The sequence below is a fragment of the Balaenoptera acutorostrata genome, chromosome 14 (genome assembly GCF_949987535.1).
Source record: "Balaenoptera acutorostrata chromosome 14, mBalAcu1.1, whole genome shotgun sequence".
NCBI lineage: Eukaryota > Metazoa > Chordata > Mammalia > Artiodactyla > Balaenopteridae > Balaenoptera > Balaenoptera acutorostrata.
This window is the reverse complement of record NC_080077.1, coordinates 45,020,482-45,039,688: the sequence shown is the minus strand read 5'-3', so window position 1 is coordinate 45,039,688 and position 19,207 is coordinate 45,020,482. Positions and strand designations below refer to the sequence as shown.

At 40.1% G+C, this 19,207-nt stretch overlaps 2 protein-coding genes across 2 annotated transcripts in view; one reads left to right on the top strand and one right to left on the bottom strand.

The window, feature by feature from the left end:
- Positions 1-5,179: 5,179 nt before the first annotated feature.
- Positions 5,180-19,207, bottom strand: part of TRAPPC3L (trafficking protein particle complex subunit 3L) — a 30,765-nt gene continuing 16,737 nt past the window's right edge. Inside the window, 3 exon segments of the mRNA XM_057527635.1 lie at positions 5,180-5,299; positions 10,019-10,204; positions 14,621-14,663. Coding sequence (XP_057383618.1) covers positions 5,180-5,299; positions 10,019-10,204; positions 14,621-14,663 — 349 coding nt within the window.
- On the top strand, positions 12,594-18,846 carry CALHM5 (calcium homeostasis modulator family member 5). Its single transcript, XM_007190740.2, has 2 exons — positions 12,594-13,282; positions 16,741-18,846. Exons 1-2 carry the CDS (start codon positions 12,743-12,745, stop codon positions 17,146-17,148), a joined length of 948 nt encoding a protein of 315 aa, XP_007190802.2. The 5' UTR covers positions 12,594-12,742; the 3' UTR covers positions 17,149-18,846.

Here is a 19,207-nt window from a genome sequence, read left to right as displayed (position 1 = left end):
TGCAGGTGGAGTCTCAGGTCAGAGCATGCAGTGCCTAAATTTGCCTGCCTTAAGTGTATTATCATTTCATGTCCAACTCCTTTCCTCTCCCTGTTACCAACTTAATACCTCGCAGATTGTTATGAAAATTAAGGGACATACCGCATAATTAATGTGCCTAGAACCTGATAAAAATTTTAATTGAATCCAAAACCAAGAAAGCAACATTTCCAGGTGCTTCTATTGTTCGGGATATACGGACCACTGGGAATTAGCACTTCCTCCTTTAAGTCATTAAAATCTATGTGGTTCACATGCTACAAGGAAATAGCAAGTCACTAAGTACAGTCTGCTGGCTTGAAAGATTCAGGCCACTTGGGAGGCTCCAGAAATCAGCAGGATTCCGAGCTGGAAATCCTCAAGTGATTTCAGATGTGATTTAAGTTTCCACTAGAAATAGTTGAAGCAAGAACCTGAAATGTATGAGATTTTTTTGTGGTTTTTTTTTTTTTAAGAGCTACCACTGATTGAAAATGTCTTTTTTCTATGAAATCTACTTTTTCTGGAACCTGTGCTGTGTGGATACACACCATAATGCTGGTTCTATTCTCTCTGTCCTGTAACCTTTTCCTCTCTGTGAGGAAAAGAGCTATTGTCAATGCAAATTTTATTTCATTGAGCATTCAACCACATGAAAAATGTAATAATAAACAGTTTATTCTCTTTGGTATTCTCCAATATGTTGCAAATTATCTGACCTATCACATATTTACCATGCAATGAACCTTGTTGCATTACTCTAACAGAAACCCAACTCTACTACTTAAGGAATATAGTAAATTTATTGCCTCATGTAACAGGCAGGTTTTTCTTCTCTTCAGTCCATTCAGCCTTGTCCCCCTCCCTATGTCAGCAGCAATGACTGTGGTCTGGGGAATGCCATGTCACGATTGGCTTAGATCTGGCTGGCAAGATTTTCAACTGGGAAAGAGCCACTGTACCTAGGTAACAGCAATGAAGCTGGGGCTATGGATGACTTCCTCTGAAGTAGATGGGTTGCCTAATAAAATGTGGGCACCTGAACAGAAACATGTCATTCTATTAGGACAGGGAAACATACAGGCAGCCAACAAATGTCCATTACATGAAGAATAATTAAAATAAAGGAACTGAAAGAGAGAATAAAAAAGGAAGTAAAGGAGTTGCAGGGAGACTTCTTTGGAAGAAGGAGAAGTGTATGTAGTGGAAACAGAGCTCCTAGAAGAAAAAATGGAAGACAAAAGAAACTGAAGGAAGAAAAGCAAAGAAAGATTTAATTGGGAGAGACAGAGTCTGAGTTTAAGGGAGAACAAGGAACTATCCTAGGACATTTATTTCTTAACTGTTTTTAGTGAAGGATTTCCAATGGTTGATACGTTTTGTTTGTCTTCTGTCAGTGAAACAATTGAAAAATAAAATCTTGCTAATGATTGTTGTGGCTATGGCTTGTTTTCAATTTTAGGGTAACTATTACTGATTGAATAAGAATGGTTTCCTTTTCAGATCATTAGAGGGGTACATTATACTGGCTGCATCCCTTTTCTGTCTGCTGATTATTTGCCATAGCCACTGTAGGTTGACCATTGGTCATGTCCAGTTAAAGTTCTGGAAGGTTTACCAGAATGAGGAAGTGCAGCAACTGGACAGATTTTTTTAAGGAATATTCAACCAAGCAGTGTAAAGAAAACTTGGCTCATTTTTTAAAAAGGGAGTCTTTTGTTGCCCCAAGTTTCTAGGACTGGGAGGGTGGCTTCATCAGACATCCTTCATCCTTCAGTGTTACTGAGAAGAAATGAATTAGCCTCCATAGCTGGTGGATGAAGCTGTGAACTATCACAACCACCCAGAGTCTACAGTCCGAACTGGAGAGACTCTTAACAATGAATAACATTATATCTTTCAGCATTTGCTGTGTTACTCAACATTTAGCAGGTCTTGGTTAAAGGGACCTCTTCGGTTACAAAAGTTTTAATGTTATATTGGCACTTCAAGTGTCTGGTTTTCCAAATTTCTGCTTTGGTTCTTCATAAACAAGGAGAAGAGGGAACTTTCCACTTATTCATAATAGTCCATTCCAACTGCTAAAGAGATCCAGGCTTCCAATAACTAATGGGTGAAACTGAGAGATTTGAGAAGACAATAAATAAATGTGCAGGCTGCTGAGGGAAGTATGTCTGATTCCTGGCATCTTTAAACAGTGAACAGGCAACCAAGGCAGGTCTCCTCAGAAAATAGCTCGAGGAACCATCTGGCGATGTCATTTGAATAGCACGAAACTATCCCTCTGTCCCAAACCTCTCTTCCCTTTGGCTTTGCCAAGATGATAGGAATCTCTGCACTGATCAAGGTTTGGGGTTCAGAGTGAAGGCCTTTATGAAATAAAAATAGTATATAACTCTGTAGTTACGCTGTGCAATTTCCACAGGTTCTTTGTGTAAAGAGTCAACTTTACACAAAGGCAATGAAAATACACTTGGAGCCCAGGGGGTGGTGTGCAACCTTTCTTTACTATGAAGCATTTCTGTTTTTATGAATCCTCATTCAGTTTGTGAAGAGATAGAATTTCATGGATCTCTGATGTTCTCTTTCTCCTTACCTGTTATCTTTTCTATTCATCTCCTCTTTCCCACTCCATGAACCTGGATCCTCCCCACTTATTCTTTGTGTCCAAGGTCAAAGAGACCCGATAGATCTTTGACTGGGAATTCTAGACCTGTGTACATATTACAGTACCTGCAGCCACATATGGCTATTGCACACTTACAATGTGACTAGTGTGACTGAGGAAATGAATTTCTATTTTAGTTTAATTTTAATTAATTTAGATTTAAAAACTGAAGCTACTAAACAACACTAAACACAGTTACATTGTTTTGGTAGGACTGCATTTTACTGTAAACTTTGAAAACTTAGCATTGAATTGAGATGTGCTAAAAGTGTAAAATACACACTAGAGTTCAAAGATTTAGTATAAAAAAGAATGTAAAATGTCTATAATCATTTTTATATTAGCTAAATGTTGAAATAATATTTTGGATAATTAATCTAAATAAAATATGTTGTTAAAATTTATGTTACCTGTTTCTTTTTACTTTTTTAATGTGGTTATTAGAAAATTTATATATGTCTCTCTCATATTTCTAATGAACGGCACTTTCTAGATTCTTGCATTCTTCAAGATGGAGCAATTCAAGATTGAATACAAACGAGCCATTCTCTTGGTTATATAGATCACCTTTCATAGCATAAATTCAATGCCAAGAGACTTTCCTCACTTTCCTCACTTTCCTCACCTCTCCAGGGTGAGGAAAACAAAAAAGTATGGAGAACAAACCCCATGTTGAAGCAATCACCAGTTCCAACACTCAGCACCACAGAGAGTATCAGATTAACTGCCTTCAGGGGGTGGGTAATAAAGGGATTGGGAGAAGCGAAGTTTGATGGCTGGGTTGGGAGAGAAAGGAGATGAAGGTGTAGACAAGTAGGAGAATATTCCAGGGCATGGAACATTTTCAAGACAGCTAGTTGAGTGCTGACATCAGAGGGAGACCCTTAGACATGAATATCTTGGGTTTCTGGAGGGGTGAGTGTCCTATAGAGGAGAAGGAGGAAACTGAGCAGAAGATGGAAACATCCCAAAATAAGTTTTGGGGTGGATTGTCGACAAACATCCTTGAAGGCAACCGTTTAAAATCCATGGCTTACAATATCACTTCTGATATCAGATAACATTCTTCTTCCAGATTCTACTCCTGGTCTTCTGTGGTATTGGTTTGAAAGTCCTTCCATTGATGCTGCAGCTGCCCCAGTGACCTTATTTTGTCCTTAGTACCTACCTCAATGTCCTTTTGAAGAGATAGCTGAGTAGGTGGGGAACAAACAATTTCCCCATAGCCTTCGAAAGTCCAAAAATGCAGAATTTCAGTGGTGATTGTTTATGTCATTTAAACTCACTGACATAATTTTAGATATTTACTACATCCAATCCTCTCATTTTACAGATAAGTGAGAGAGAGACAGACAGAGACAGAGACTGACAGAGAGACAGAGATGGAGAGAGGCTGAGAGATGACATGCCTTGCCCAGGATTAGCCACTAGTCAGGATCAGCTGAAGCCACTAGAAACAGAACTGGGACTGTATCTGCAGGATCCTGAGACCTAGTTGAGGTCTACCACTGCCTTATTACTTACGCCAGTTTTAACTGATGGTGCCACACTGATTGGTACTTTGACTTATAATTTGAGTTCTTTGCAGAGCCTAGTAGATTCTGGACTGCTGTATGCTTATGGTCTGGTAAAGATGATCACTTATTTAATCCAGTACATTTTGAATTTTAAATATGTTCTGGTCACAAACAAAATATATTTTGTACGATTTTTAGGGGATAAAAATGACACTAAAATTTCTAACCAAATAAGATTTGGGATAAGAAAGTATTCTCAAAGAACATTCTTTACCTTTCATTTTATTTCCTGGCCTGACCATCAGTAATATTTCCTGAGAAAAGGAAGGAATTTGGTTATTACCAGCTATCTAAAAATTAAATGAATTAAAATTAAATGCTATTTTAAAATATTTCAGAATTAGCATTCGAATAAATAGCTTGCCTTGATGATTACAAATCAAGAGTAGCTTCAGGAGGCCGAAGCTATAAGCCAAGCCTATATACGAGAAAAGTCATATCTACAGCTTCTCAAAAATATGGAAAATTGTTACAAATGGTACTGTTCCTATAGAGAATGCAATATACAGTATCTAGAAACTGTCTTTATATAGTGACATTGATATTGTATAATTTCATCCATTTTTCCAGTAAGAAGGGATAAATACCGCAACTGTGTAGGTCGTATACTTTTTTTCATTACCATAAGAAAATGAAAAAAACAGACTCTCTTAGGATGGATTATGAAATATGTAGAATTCATGCTTACTATTTTACAAGGAGTTATTTGTATATGAAATCTTGCGGACTCGAGATTGAAAACGTGTGATTTACAAGCAAAGAAAAAAACAGCTTTAAATCTTAGTGCCCTGCATTTCAAATTTATAAGTCTTTTAAATCCCATGCTATTAAACAATTCAAAACTCTTATGGCTATATATGTTTAGCTAATATTAACCGCTCAACCAGCCAGCCTGTGGCATTTTGCATGCTATTCTTCATTTTTTCCGTCTGTATTTTTCCTCATCCAGCTTTTTCAGAAATGTTATTCCTATTTCTGTCACACTGTCGCCTTTTAGTCTGTCTTGCAAGAAGGTAACATCAGCAGCCAAATGAACCTAGGAAAGACAAAAAGAAAAAAAAAACAAAACAGGCCTGAGTCATTCAGGTTTTAAAAAAAACAACCTCTAATTTTTTCTGTCTTTATTTTCAGTTTGATTTACCCCATAAAGAGCTGACTTTCCTTACAAAATGATAAAAAAAGAGCTTTTTCTGTGGATGAAGGGCCCTTTACTGTGTGTCCTCCATTGATGATCTGGCTGTGGTCAGCTCTGTGTGTGAGTCTGCAAAGAGAGGGGTGGTCCTGGACATGCTCAACCTGGTTGATTCTGGGGCAAGCCCAGGATGTGGGCCCCTTTTTACTCACAGTACAGGTCTAAAGTAAGGCTCCATCTCAGGAAGAACACAAATTCCCAACTCAAAGATAGCCTTGACTCAATGAGCCTTGCCAAGCAGAACTTCCAAGGATAAATGGCTTCTTAAAATGATTCTTCTCCAATTGACTTGCTATACATCACTCTGTCATTAGCTCAATAACATAATCACTTGTCCTAACAACATTTAGCAATTACTTATGGCTTTGAGAGCGGTGAAAAAACACCAACTAAATAAATTATAAGTATAAAATTAAAAATCAAAATTATAGACATGAATATTTGATACCCAGGCCTTCTTTTCCACGATAAAGCATTTCTCATTTCCCAGACATTGAAGCAAACCCTAGGGCTTGCTTCTCTATTCATTAAAATATACTCACACAAGAGCAGCATATTGCTGACCTACCCTCAACAGAGTACCTGTTCAGCTATTTTAAGTCACTGGGATAAATAAGATATAAGCAAAAGTGCCTAGTAAAAAATACCTAGTAGTTAAATTATGACAAAGACAAAAAAGATCTTATGGGGAAAAAATGAGAGTTAATTTAGCTTCCATGTTTCAAAGTGCACTGTACGGGCCTCTAGAAAAGAGACTTTGACCTAATTCCTGAATGGTCATAAGGCATTCGTGATGTGAAGACCTAGGCAAGAAGTGTATCAGGCTGAGCAAACAGTGAGTGCAAAGGCCCTGAGGTGGGTTCAGTTGAAACTTGGAGAAGGCCAAATTCTTAGACCATGAGGCTTAGCCCCAGGCTGATTCACCTTTCTACATTGTACTTAAATTACATGTGTAATAAAAATAGAAATGTTGCATGAGTTAAAAACTGACCAAGTGTTAAAATTAGTACTCCAAGACAAATATCACTATTGTTGAATGAACCTCTAGGAGATAAGAATGAATCTGCTATATTATTTAAAAATTAATCATTGTGACACTTTTCCAGTTTTGTTGAGATATAATTGACATATATAATTGACATATCACATTGTATTATTCTAAGGTGTACCACATAATAATTTGATATATGTATGTATTGTGAAATGATTACCACAATAAGTTTAGTTAATATAGTTAGTTACTTCACATAATTACAATTCTTTTTTTATGATGAGAACTTTTAAGATCTACTCTCCTAGCAACTTTCAAATATACAGTACAGATTGTTAACTATAGTCACCACGCTGTGCATTTCACCTCCAGAACTTATTTATCCTATAACTGGACGTTTGTACATTTTGCCCTCTACCAACCCCTGCCTCTGGTAACAGCTGTCTGTCCTCTGTTTTCGTAAGTTTCTTATTTTTAGATTCTACATACAAGTGGGATCATACAGCATATGTCTTTCTCTGTCTGACTTATTTCATTATCATAATGCCCTCAAGGTCTATCCATGTTGTTATAAAAGACAAGATTTCCTTCTCTTTTATGGCCAAATAATATTCCACTATGTATATACATACCACAACTTCTTTATCTATTTATCCATCAGTGGATACTTACGTTGCTTCCATGTCTTGGCTATTATAAATAATGTTGCAGTGAACGTGAGGTTGCAGATATCTTTTCAAGACAATGATTTTGTTTCCTTTGGGTATAGATACGGAAGTGGAATTGCTGGATCATATGGTAGCTCTATTTTTAATTTTTTGAGGAACGCCTATACTGTTTTCCATAGTGGCTACACCAATTTACATTCCCACCAACAATGCACAGAGGTTCTCTTTTCTCCACATCCTCGCCAGCACTTGTTATTTCGTGTCCTTTTGACAATAGCCATTCCAGTGTGTGTGAGTGATATCTCACTGCAGTTGGATTTGCATTTTCCTGATGATTAGTGGTATTGAGCATCTTTTCATGTACCTCTTGGCCATTTGGATTGTCTTCTTTGGAAAAGTGTCTATTCAGTTCCTCTGCCCATTTTTTAATCTGTTCTTTTGCTATTGAGTTGTATGTGTTCTTTATGTATTTTGGATATTAACCCCTTATCAGATATCTGATTTGCAAATGTTTTCTCCTATTCTGTAGGTGGCCTTTTCATTTTGTTTATGGTTTCCTTTGCTGTGCAATGACAATTTTATTATTAAAATTTTAGTAGTCAAATATTAAAGGTTTGTCATTATAGTGCAGGAGCTTCTAGTACTACATAGAGACTCACTTTAAACTGACATATTTAATAACATCACTAGACTCATGTACACAACAGAATGTAGTTCAGAATAAAAGGTTTTCAGTAGCATGTGTTCTGGAAGGAACTTTGTTTTTAGGACACATCTAAAAAAACTTTTATTTTAAATAATGAAAATGCTATGTACTTACTAGTATACAATATAGCATAATTTTAACAAGCTTTTTAAAAAGTTCAGCTTCTATAGGAGGATAAAAGTATAAGGATTGTCTTCCTAAAAAAAAAAAAAAAAAAAAACAAAGTGCACTGTACATATTAACTACCATATGACCCAGCAATCCCACTACTGGGCATATACCCTGAGAAAACCATAATTCAAAAAGAGCCATGTACCACAATGTTCATTGCAGCTCTATTTACAATAGCCAGGACATGGAAGCAACCTAAGTGTCCATCGAAAGATGAATGGATAAAGAAGATGTGACACATATATAAAATGGAAATTACTCAGCCATAAAAAGAAATGAAATTGAGTTATTTTTAGTGAGGTGGATGGACCTAGAGTCTGTCATACAGAGTGAAGTAAGTCAGAAAGAGAAAAACAAATACAGTATGCTAACATATATATATGGAATCTAAAAAAAAAAAAAAAAGGTTCTGAAGAACTTAGGGGCAGGACAGGAATAGAGACGCAGACGTAGAGAATGGACTTGAGAACACAGGGAGGGGAAATGGTAAGCTGGGACGAGTGAGAGAGTGGCATGGATCTATATACACTACCAAATATAAAATAGATAGCTAGTGGGAAGCAGCCGCATAGCACAAGGAGATCAGCTCAGTGCTTTGGGGCCACCTAGAGGGGTGGGATCGGGAGAGTGGGAGGGAGACGCAAGAGGGAGGGAATATGGGGATATATGTATATGTATAGCTGACAATACAGCAGCAACTAACACAACGATGTAAAGCAATTATACTCCAATAAAAATGTTTAAAAAAATACCTAGTAAAAGCAAATAATAAGTGAAAAGGCCTCGGTCTAGTAGGCAGTTAATTAATATTTATTGAGTCTTATCTGACTCACTCCCCTCTCTCACTAAGAATTCCCTGGCCAACCAGCCTGCATTTGTTAAACCGTAGACTTTGGTGCACCAAGTTATCTGCTCCTGTAGCGTGCAGAAGCCATGCTTTTGTGATGCTCACCATCCAATAGAAGGATGTACAGTGCAGTTTGAAATATGGAAGCTAAATTCACTCTCATTTTTTCCCCATAAGATCTTTTTTGTCTTTGTCATAATTTAACTGAAAATCAGTTAAAATAACAAAAAGACTACATTGAAATTATTTGGATATTTGGGACCACATGAAGTCTGATACATATTTGTCATTCAGCACATATAATCAACTGTTACCCATGAAAGCTGGAGACTTCTTTATCCTATTTCGGACCTGATTTTTTTCCCCCAATCTACATGTGAATCACACTGAACTAATTCAACTTCCTTGTCCCTTGAACGAAATATTATTTTTGTGCCTTTGGACAAGATCCTCCTTTTACCTGGAATATTATTTTCCCCTTACCCCAAGACCTTCACCTAACTGCTTTTTATCTTTCAGATATCAGCTCAGAGTTTCCCTAGGAAAGCTTCCCTGCCCACCTCCCACCCCACTCCACCCCATCCCACCCCACCCCAGGTCCTCCCGTGGCCCTAAGTCATTTGACTTCTCTACTGGACAGAAGATTCTTGAAGGGCAATAACTGTGTTTTGTTCATCTGTGTATGCTCAGTGCCTCTTAACAGATGCCGATCACTGTTTTAGTTAAATCAATGAATAATTCAGGTGTGGAAGCCAGCCTCCAGAATGGCCCACAATGACCCCGCCTCCTATCATTCAGGTAGTCCCCTCCAGCGTTGCCCCAGAGTTGACAGCACCTGTTGTGATTAGATCTACAAAGAGACCTATGCGGCAAAGAACTTCATGAAGCCTCTAACCGACTGCGAGAAAGGCACTGAAGCCACGTGAGTGAGCTTGGAAGTAGATTCCCAGCCTTAGTCAAGCCTTCAGAGACTGCAGCCCTGCCCAACCGCTTGATTGCATGTGCATTAAGCTGTGAAAGGCTTTGAATCACAGCCACCTAGCAAAGCTGCTACCAGATTTCTGATCCTCAGAAACTGTGTGAGATAATAAATATTTGTTGTTTTAAGAGGCTACATTTGGGGGTAGTTACACAGCACTAGATAATGAATATACCTGGCAAAATAGAGTCTGTGCCTTACCATTTCCAGGGTCCCTCTGATAATCCCACAGAATAAATTGCAGTAGCACAGAGAAGATTGCCCAGCAGGGAGCTCTTCCACAAACTCCACCAGAGGATTCTTGTCTGGAATCAGGGAAAATTCATTTCTGCTTGAATTGTTACAGGTCACACTTGGTGTAATTCCCAAGTACATCTTGCAAGCAACCTAGTAAACAGGAAAAAATTTACAAAACTTGGTCTAGAATAAAGAACTGTTAGTAACACACCCAAATACCTTTTCCCAGGCACAATGGTTAAGCTCGTGGAGTTTGGAGTCAGAAAGCCTGGGTTCACACTCAGCTTTGAAATTTACTGACCCTCTGACTTGTGCAAGTCTTCAACCCTTTTATTTTCATGGAGTATCCTAAAGGACAAGTTTTCTGCGGAAACAATATGGTTTATGAAACTCAGAGTTAAGGCATCATTTCTGAAAAAATCTTTTTCAAAAGTGAATATCCTATAGGAGGGTAAGAAATTAAAATATTACTAACCACCAGCATACTAGCGTAATGTTTGTCACATGAGCCTAGTAAAGGATAAGATCCTGAATTAGAAGGGACCCAAGACACACCTGCCACAACAGGAAGGCGACAGAGCAGAGGGCAGAGGGTGCCATGGGAAGATCAAACCCAAGGGTGTGTTTTGGGAAGTGGAGGGAGCTGTGACACCAAGGATGACAAGTCTCTGAGAAGGAACAAGGGTTAGTGGTGGGAGGCACATAAGTGAGTCATAAAGCAGCTTCTCAAAAAAGTCTGCTGTGTTAAAGAGCTGAAAGAAATCTACAATGTAGAGATAGAGGAAGCCTTGGAGACTATTTCTTGCATACCTCCAGTTTCTCAAATGAGTAAACTGGGACTCAGAGAAGTAAAATGACACGGCTAAGGTTACGTTGTAACTTAGTTCCCTGGCTTCTAGTGCAAGGGACTTCCTTGTCACAAAACGTACAGGCCTGGAATCTGAAGTTCATTCATGGAAATTTGTCAGCTTGACTGTTGTTGTCTTTCAAGTGCCTTAATTAATTTAATTTTAAAATTAAAAGCAATGTAGGACAGATATGGAGACAATTTCCTTAAATTATTTATAATTAGAAGTACTAAAAGTTTCACCATTCATTCATTCATTCAATAGTACTCATTGAGCACTGCCTGTCTAGTACAGTGCCTGGCACACTGTGGAGTGGAGTGTGGAGTTCGATAACTATTTTTTTTTTTTTTTTTTTTTGGCTGTGTTGGGTCTTCGTTTCTGTGCAAGGGCCTTCTCTAGTCGTGGCAAGCGGGGGCCACTCTTCATCGCGGTGCGCGGGCCTCTCACTGTCGCGGCCTCTCCCGTTGTGGAGCACAGGCCTCAGACGCGCAGGCTCAGTAGTTGTGGCGCACGGGCTTAGTTGCTCGCGGCATGTGGGATCTTCCCAGACCAGGGCTCGAACCCGTGTCCCCTGCATTGGCAGGCAGATTCTCAACCACTGCGCCACCAGGGAAGCCCTCGATAACTATTTGAAAAAAGAATTATTGAGTAAGCATCCGTTCTGTGTTTGACATCATATTTACGCCCAGAATACAAAATGCAATAAGATGTAGTTCCTGTTTTATAAGAGCTCACAGTTAAAGAGGAGCTATAGATATTAAAAAAAATAACTGCAATACTATGATAAGCTCTGCAAGTACAATGTTATATATTAGGTAGCAACTCTTGAAATAGTCACAGAATAAGAAGCTTCTACCCTGTTTATGAATATTGAGTGAAAGTTTGCCAGGGGAACAAGGTCAGGTGTGTGTGTGTGTGTGTGTGTGTGTGTGTGTGTGTGTGTGTGTGGGATATTCCAGATAGAAGGAACATGTCAAGGGCATGAAATACCATGGTGAGGTTCAGGGGAAGTTGGCATCTATCAGTTTGTGGGCAACAGGGAGCCCCAAAGGTGTGAGTAGGCTAGGGAGGAACTGGTTTTCTGTTTTAGAGGGATCTCCTTCATGTCAGCATAGAGGATGGATTTAGGGTTGAGAATGGGGGTGGGCATGAGGTCAAAGGCAGAGATACCAATCAAGAGGTTACTATGAAGGTCTAGGAAAGAAATGATTAGGACCCTTCTCACTTTGTCTTTCATTCAAAACTCAAACTCTCCCTGAACTTTTCCATGTAAATTTCAAATAGCCCAACTCCTAAAATTTGTCAATGTCATTTGTCACTAGTCAGTTAAAGAGGATGTAAAATGAATCTTCCAGATCTGAAGTCAAAGTGCAAAAGTCTTAAGTAACAAGAGAAAAATACCATCATGAAACTCTAGGCTAGGAGGCTTGATTTGGCTCCCAATCAATTGGCTGACACCCTATTTCCGCTAATGTTGATTCCTCTGGTTGGAAAATTCCTAGACTATTATTATCTGTGGAGTCGCAATTTCTTTCTGAGTCTCAATCCAAGCCCCATGGAAATAACATAAAAATTGAGGCTGTTCACTTTGAATTTACTCTAATTCTCAGTGCTTTGGCTCTAGTTTCATGGCCTAATATCCACCAGTAGGAGGCATTATCTGAACGCTGTTGGGAAATATTCATTCCTAGGGAATGACATTGTTTCCTTATCTGGCTGAATTCAGTCTGAGAAGGAGGACTGTTGCTTCTAACGAAGAAAGAGCTCCACCCTCGTCCACTGCCACAGCTGCTCTGCCAAGAAATAAGAGCAAAGCGTTTTCCCTTTGTGTATCTTCAACATGGATGCTTTTCAGGGGATTTTAAAATTCATCCTCAACCAGAAAACTGTTATTGGCTACAGCTTTTTGGCTCTGCTGACTGTGGGAGGTGAGCGTCTCTTTTCACTCGTGGCTTTTAAGTGTCCCTGCAGCACTGAGAATGTGGTGTACGGATTGGTTTTCCTTTTTGCTCCCGCCTGGGTGTTACTGATCCTGGGATTCTTTCTGAACAACAGGTCATGGAGACTCTTCACAGGCTGCTGTGTGAATCCCAGGAAAATCTTCCCCAGGGGCCACAGCTGCCGCTTCTTCTACGTCCTCGGTCAGATCACTCTGAGTTCATTGGTGGCTCCAGTGATGTGGCTTTCTGTGGCTTTGCTCAATGGGACTTTTTATGAATGTGCCATGAGTGGGACCAAAAGTTCAAGACTCCTGGGGCTGATTTGCAAGGGCAAGCCCAAAGAGTGCTGGGACGAACTTCACAAAGTACCTTGCGGCAAAATCAGCATGACCCCTACGGACAACGAAGAACTGAAACTGTCCCTGCAAGCCCAGTCTCAGGTAAGAAAGGACAAACATGACTTTTTTCTTTTTTTCCCCAGAGTGAGCTTGAAGTATTCTCTCTGTACTCTGTTGAGCCAGGGCTGAGTCTGAATCCTCCTAAAACATTTTGAAACTAAGTGGAAACTGGAACACGGGGCAGCATTAAGACAATCTGAGGAAAAGCTTTTCAGTGGTTGCTTGGCTAGTAAAATTGCTGATTGGAGTGTCTTTTCCATTGCTGAAAAGAAATCTCCTCTGAGTTATACATATGTAAATACTTATGTACTTTAAAGCAATCTCTCTGGGTTGATTTTGTAAATAAGGCATGACACTAACTCATAATAGAGTGCTAATGGCAGAGTAATTAGAAATTACTGCCGTCTATTAATTATTTTCAAACTGGTTTCTCAGAAAAACACACACGTCTATTAAAATATAGCTGAACGAAATGAGATAATACTTTTCAAAGTTGCACATAATATAATTAGTGTAGAGATTCCCTTGCATGATTTCTGGCAACTGCTATCTCTATGTATAAATACTGTCAAGATGGAGAACTTCCTGTATAAAGTGGGTGTTGGCAGTCTCTAAATAGCCTTCAGTGAAACGGGACCATATTCTCCAGGGAGGTTTCGTCCTGTGCTCTGTGCTCTACAGCTAAAAAAGTTCTTACATTACTTTAGAAGCTCAAGATTTGGGGCACTGTTTTATTTAACAGCAGGAAATTGTAGCTTTACCTAATTGACACAAGGAAGTAGCTTGTCATCCTTCCAGGTACGTGAGCACGAATCCAGATGTGAGCCTGGCCCTGGCCTCAGGAAAAGACTGAATTCCTACTTGTGAGGAGCAGGAATGACATTCCCCAAATCAAAACAAACAATAAGAGTAGATAAACAGATCCACAGTTTGTCAGGAATGCTATTTGTTTAAGAATAAATGTGCTGAAAATAGTGTAATTTTACTTTTTTTCCGCATAGACTCGCCTTTTCAACAACACATGAAGGCAAAATCTTTTTCTAAAATCATACTTTCCAAAACTGCTTGGCAATATAGTCATACTCTCTTCATAAACTGATAAGCCTGAAAATGCTCCCCAAACAAAATCTTTTGTTTCATGCATAAAGTGCATCTTAGATAAAAACACGCCAGGCTCCCAAACGTCTTCCTTCTTTGGTTGAAGGAAGGTATTAACTACAAGTGTTATGATACAATGAGTGATTTATGATTTGTGTCCTCGGGTACCAGGCTCCATTCAGGTAGATCCAAACACTTGTCGCTGTGTGAACTTTTCTTCTCTAAGCAGAGGCATAAGGAAATCATGCACATCCTCCCATAGCTTAGCCTGGGCACGCTGACCTGTTTACTTTTCAGAGGAATGAGAAGGGCCTGGGGCTGATTCCTAGGAGAAGAGGCATAAGAGATGTGGACAAAGGGAGCTGTGTCACAGCAGGTGCTGACCACAGTGTTTCCCACAGGCAGGAGCGACAAAGAGTCCAGACCAACAGCTGGGTATGCGGCTGGGGGTAAAAGGTGCCACGTCCATGGGTGGAGCAGAGAAACGGAATCCAGCTGGGTGGCTTGCTATTAGTCGGGAAGGTAGGGTAGAGCAGTGGCAAGAACTCCGTCTTGGGGTTGGCTATCCTTGGGTTTGAATACTGGTTCTACCACTTACCAGCTATGTGGCCCAGAGCTACTGGTTTGACCCCTCAGAGTCCCAGTTTCCTCATGGTTTCCTCCTACCTTGGAGGGGTGCTGGAAGGTATAGTAGATGATGGACGCAAATGGATATAAAGCTGCTGGCACGGAGTAAGTGTTCTAAACTTAGTAGAAAAACGCCAGGGTTTGAGGGAGAAGACTCGTGCAGAATGGGACACTCTTGAGGGCTGGGGTGGGAGCATCCACCATGTCTAGGTAGACCCCGGGTACCATGAATTAGGGAAGAAGAGAGGGCTCAGCGCTCAGTGCTCAGCGCTCAGGTGAGAGGGAGTGGAAGGTAAGGTCATGCAGTGGGGGGAGGGGGAGTCTGAAGCTGATCAAACAGCTGATGACACGGCAGAACTGGTTCAGATACTGAGGTGAGATGGACTACTGGCCTACAGGAGAACCGGCTGTGTGGACAAAGAAAGGTAGAGGTTAAAGAAAAGAGGAAGATCCGACCACAAGTGACTAAAGTAAATGTGAGGACTTTCACACGATGGGAGCTGTGCTTCATTTGTTAAATCACGTCAGAAAGATATCCTGTGTTCAGCAATGCTTTTACATAGACATGGATACGTTTGAAAAATAGCAGCATGTGACAATGGCTGATACTTTCTGAGTCACGTGTATCTCTACATCATCTCATTTTAATGCCCCAAATTACCCTCTGAGGTAGGTAAGCCCCACTTTACAACTGAGAAACCTGAGGCATGGAGAATAGCCACAGAAAGGAGAAAGCTGAGATTTAAACCCAACTAGTGGCAACCCAGAGTTAGCATTCATGTGGGGTCTGAAACCCTGTACAATGACCTCCATAGTCTGGAGTTGGAGTTTGGGAAACACTGGTTTAAAGCATTGGAGCATATCTGTGGTTCCGTTACGGTCTGAATGGGTTCATTTGCAGATTGTTTCTGTGTTCAAATAGGCCCATCCGCTGAGAAATACTAAGGGCCATTTAACTAAAATGTCAAGAGAAACTTTGAAAGAGCTTTGTTAGCTGTTCACATATGAAATTAATTCCAATTGTGAAAAATATAATTAGAACAACAAAAAGTTTAGAAGATAAGTTGAGCTGCTTAGACTTTTGTTTTTAAAGTTCAGAAAAAACCCCCAGCAGAACCAGTTCGTATTCAGAGAGGAATTTGTTTTTTCCAATTACCAAAATTCAGAACCAGCAAATCCTGAAGGTTTGCAATGACTCTATTTTTTTTTCTTGGCTTTTATGCAGGCTTCCAATTCTTAGAGCTTCAGTTCCCTTATTGTATTACGTTTGTCTCACTTTATCCTGGATAATGAGCGATGATACTTCTCTCAGGGAGGGTCTGCTGCTCTCTGCAAACAATGTAACATGGGAAAAATCAGTCACGGGCCATGAAGATGCACATATCAACGCCTGAAAGCACTCCGCTAAGGAGCTGGTCATTTGCTCAGATGACCACGTTTACTCATGTACAGAATTCTTTCCTCTAATAGCTAGTACTATTTGAGGGCTTGGTTCTTCCAGTTCTTGGATAATCTATATTTTTGCTCATTTCCATTTGCCTGCCTTCTGGGTCTTTCTTTGCATACCAGCAATGGTGGGTAGGATGGAGAATAGAGGTTAGGTAAACCCTAACTTTATTTGACTGTAAAAAGAAAACCCTGTCGTTAGTAATTAAGATGAAGGATTTCAACTGAGGTCTGGTATTAAATTAGCCATACACTTCCCGATAACACAACCCCGGCTCCCTGAGAAGTGGCTTTGCTTTTGAGGTCCTCAATATTTCTTTCTTTCTAAGATTCTAGGATGGGTCCTGATTTGTTCAGCATCTTTCTTCTCTCTGCTCACCACTTGTTATGCTCGCTGCCGATCAAAAGTTAGCTACCTGCAGCTGAGTTTTTGGAAGACGTATGCACAAAAGGAGAAGGAGCAGTTGGAAAATACATTCCTGGACTATGCCAAAAGGCTGAGTGAGAGGAACCTGAAATGCTTCTTCGAAAACAAGAGGCCAGAGGTCTTCTCCATGCCTACCTTTGCGGCCTGGGAGTCTGCTTCAGAGCTGCATTCTTTCCACCCAAACCAGCAACACTACAGCGTCCTCCACAGGGTGGTGGAAGATGGTCTGGAACTTCGCCCTGAGGATGATGAGACTACAATGGTGCTTGCGGATGCTGTTCAAAATGTGCAGCTCGCCCACCATCACTGACCCGTGGTGTCTAGACATCTTCCTACTGCGTCAACAGCTACCCGAGCATCTCTGCATTTTCTCACATTTAGTGTTTCTTTATAAGACAATAACACAAAGGGAAGCAGCTCTGCAGCTCCCAGCTACAGACAGTGTCATGTGCTCAAACTGATGCTGAGTGACTGGCCAAGGATGGTGACAGATGTGCTGTCGCGTTTGTCCGGGGTTGGGCTCAGGGTCTTCAAGTTCTAAGATTTTATGATCGACAGTGAGACTCATGCAAGAAAGTCTGCCACTCTGTGTAAATATGGTCATGGCATCCGGGGGTAGCAATGGTGACTTGTGAGTGAGTGTGGTACTCTTAACAGACTTCTGTACAGTGGGATCTGCAGTGTAGTTGGTAGAAATCCTCACTCAGTAAATCTATCCTACTGCCTTTCAAAGATGTGTGAAATTCTATCATTTGAAATTCATTTCCTTGGAATCTGAAGACACCGGTTCTCAAAATAACACATTAAAAGAATATGATGCCTAAAATTCAGAGCTCTTCACATGTTTCCACTATGCACTGAAAGTAGACCCTTACGGTCAGGGCTGTATTATGACTTTTGTGGGCTCTAGGCACTTTTACCTTCATGAACCCATTTCTACATTAAAAAATACACATGTACACATACACACAAGCACACATATACATATATATATTTATGACTGCATTGTTATAGACATATATTAATATTACATGTTAAAACTTGTTTTCAACCTTGAAGTTCATTTATTTCCTTGTGACTTTATAAGAAATTAAAAACACTTTTGTGGGCATTTACAGAATGCAAATTTTGCATTCTATTATGTAATATATCCACATTAGTTTAACTATATAGGTATATTAATTCCCTCTAAATCTCTGAGTGGGATTGATATTTAAGGGAGGGGCACCATGTTTTATGCTGTGGCTCACACCTTATACCACAGAGAGTCCTTGCCTCCTAGCTGGAGAATCCTGGGGATGAACTCCTTACTACCATGGAACATTATCCCAAATTGGGGAAAGGATCCTATAGGTATAAGACCTGAAACATATCCTTGGGAACTTGGAGGTGCAGAGTCAGGTTGTATGTGTGTGTCTGTGTGTGTGTAGGTGGGAGAGTGGGAGGTGGGGGCTGTGATGTTGCAATATTTGAAATATTGTTTGGGTTTTAGACATGGTATGTGATAAATGTTTAACAACTGGCTCTCAAAACAAAAAACAACCCTGATTTGAGGTGTTTGCCAATTTCTATGATGTAATTTCAAGTTACCAAGATGATGTCACTGAAAGCAGAGTTAGGAAGAGATGCTAACCATGGGCTCTATGGGCCAGAACTATCTAAGAAGTTTTTATAGCTAGTATTTTTTTGTTTTTTGTTTTTTTTTGCATTTACTTTGATTCTAGCCAGACCATCTCCCGTGCAACTTTGGTGCATCTGAGTTTCACTGTAATAAAACCTAACCATGGGAAATTAAACTTGGCTCAGTGGCTCCAACTGAGAGATGGAGTCTCTTTCTCTTCTTGATTCTGACCTTAATGAACCAATAGAATGTAGCAGAAGTGAATCCAGATTGTAGAATTGTTGCAGCTTATGCCTTGGTCTCTGGCAATGCTCAGCCTGGTAAAAGCCAGCCACCATGTAAGAAGTCCAATTACCCTGAGAGCGCCAAGCTCTGAAGAAGGCCAAGCTAGCCAAATGGAGAGAGAGAGAGAAGAGAGATTGAGAGAGAGAGAGAGAGGAAGAGAGAGAGAGAGATTAAAAACAGTTATTTGGCTAATTCCAAGTCTTTGAGTCATTGTATTGATAGGTTAGGTAAAGTACCAGGCATCTGAGTGAAGAAGTCATTTTGGACATTCCAGCCTCAGCAGACAAGACATGGAGAAGAACCAGGGGACCCAACCGACTGCCAGAAAAAAGGTCCCAGGTCTATGGTCTGAGTGAAGTCATTCCAGCCATCAGACTTTCGAGCCACACCATCTGAGGCTGCAGACATTACAAAGGGGTCCCCACTGTGTCCTGTCCAAATCCCCGCTCCAGAAAATCATAAG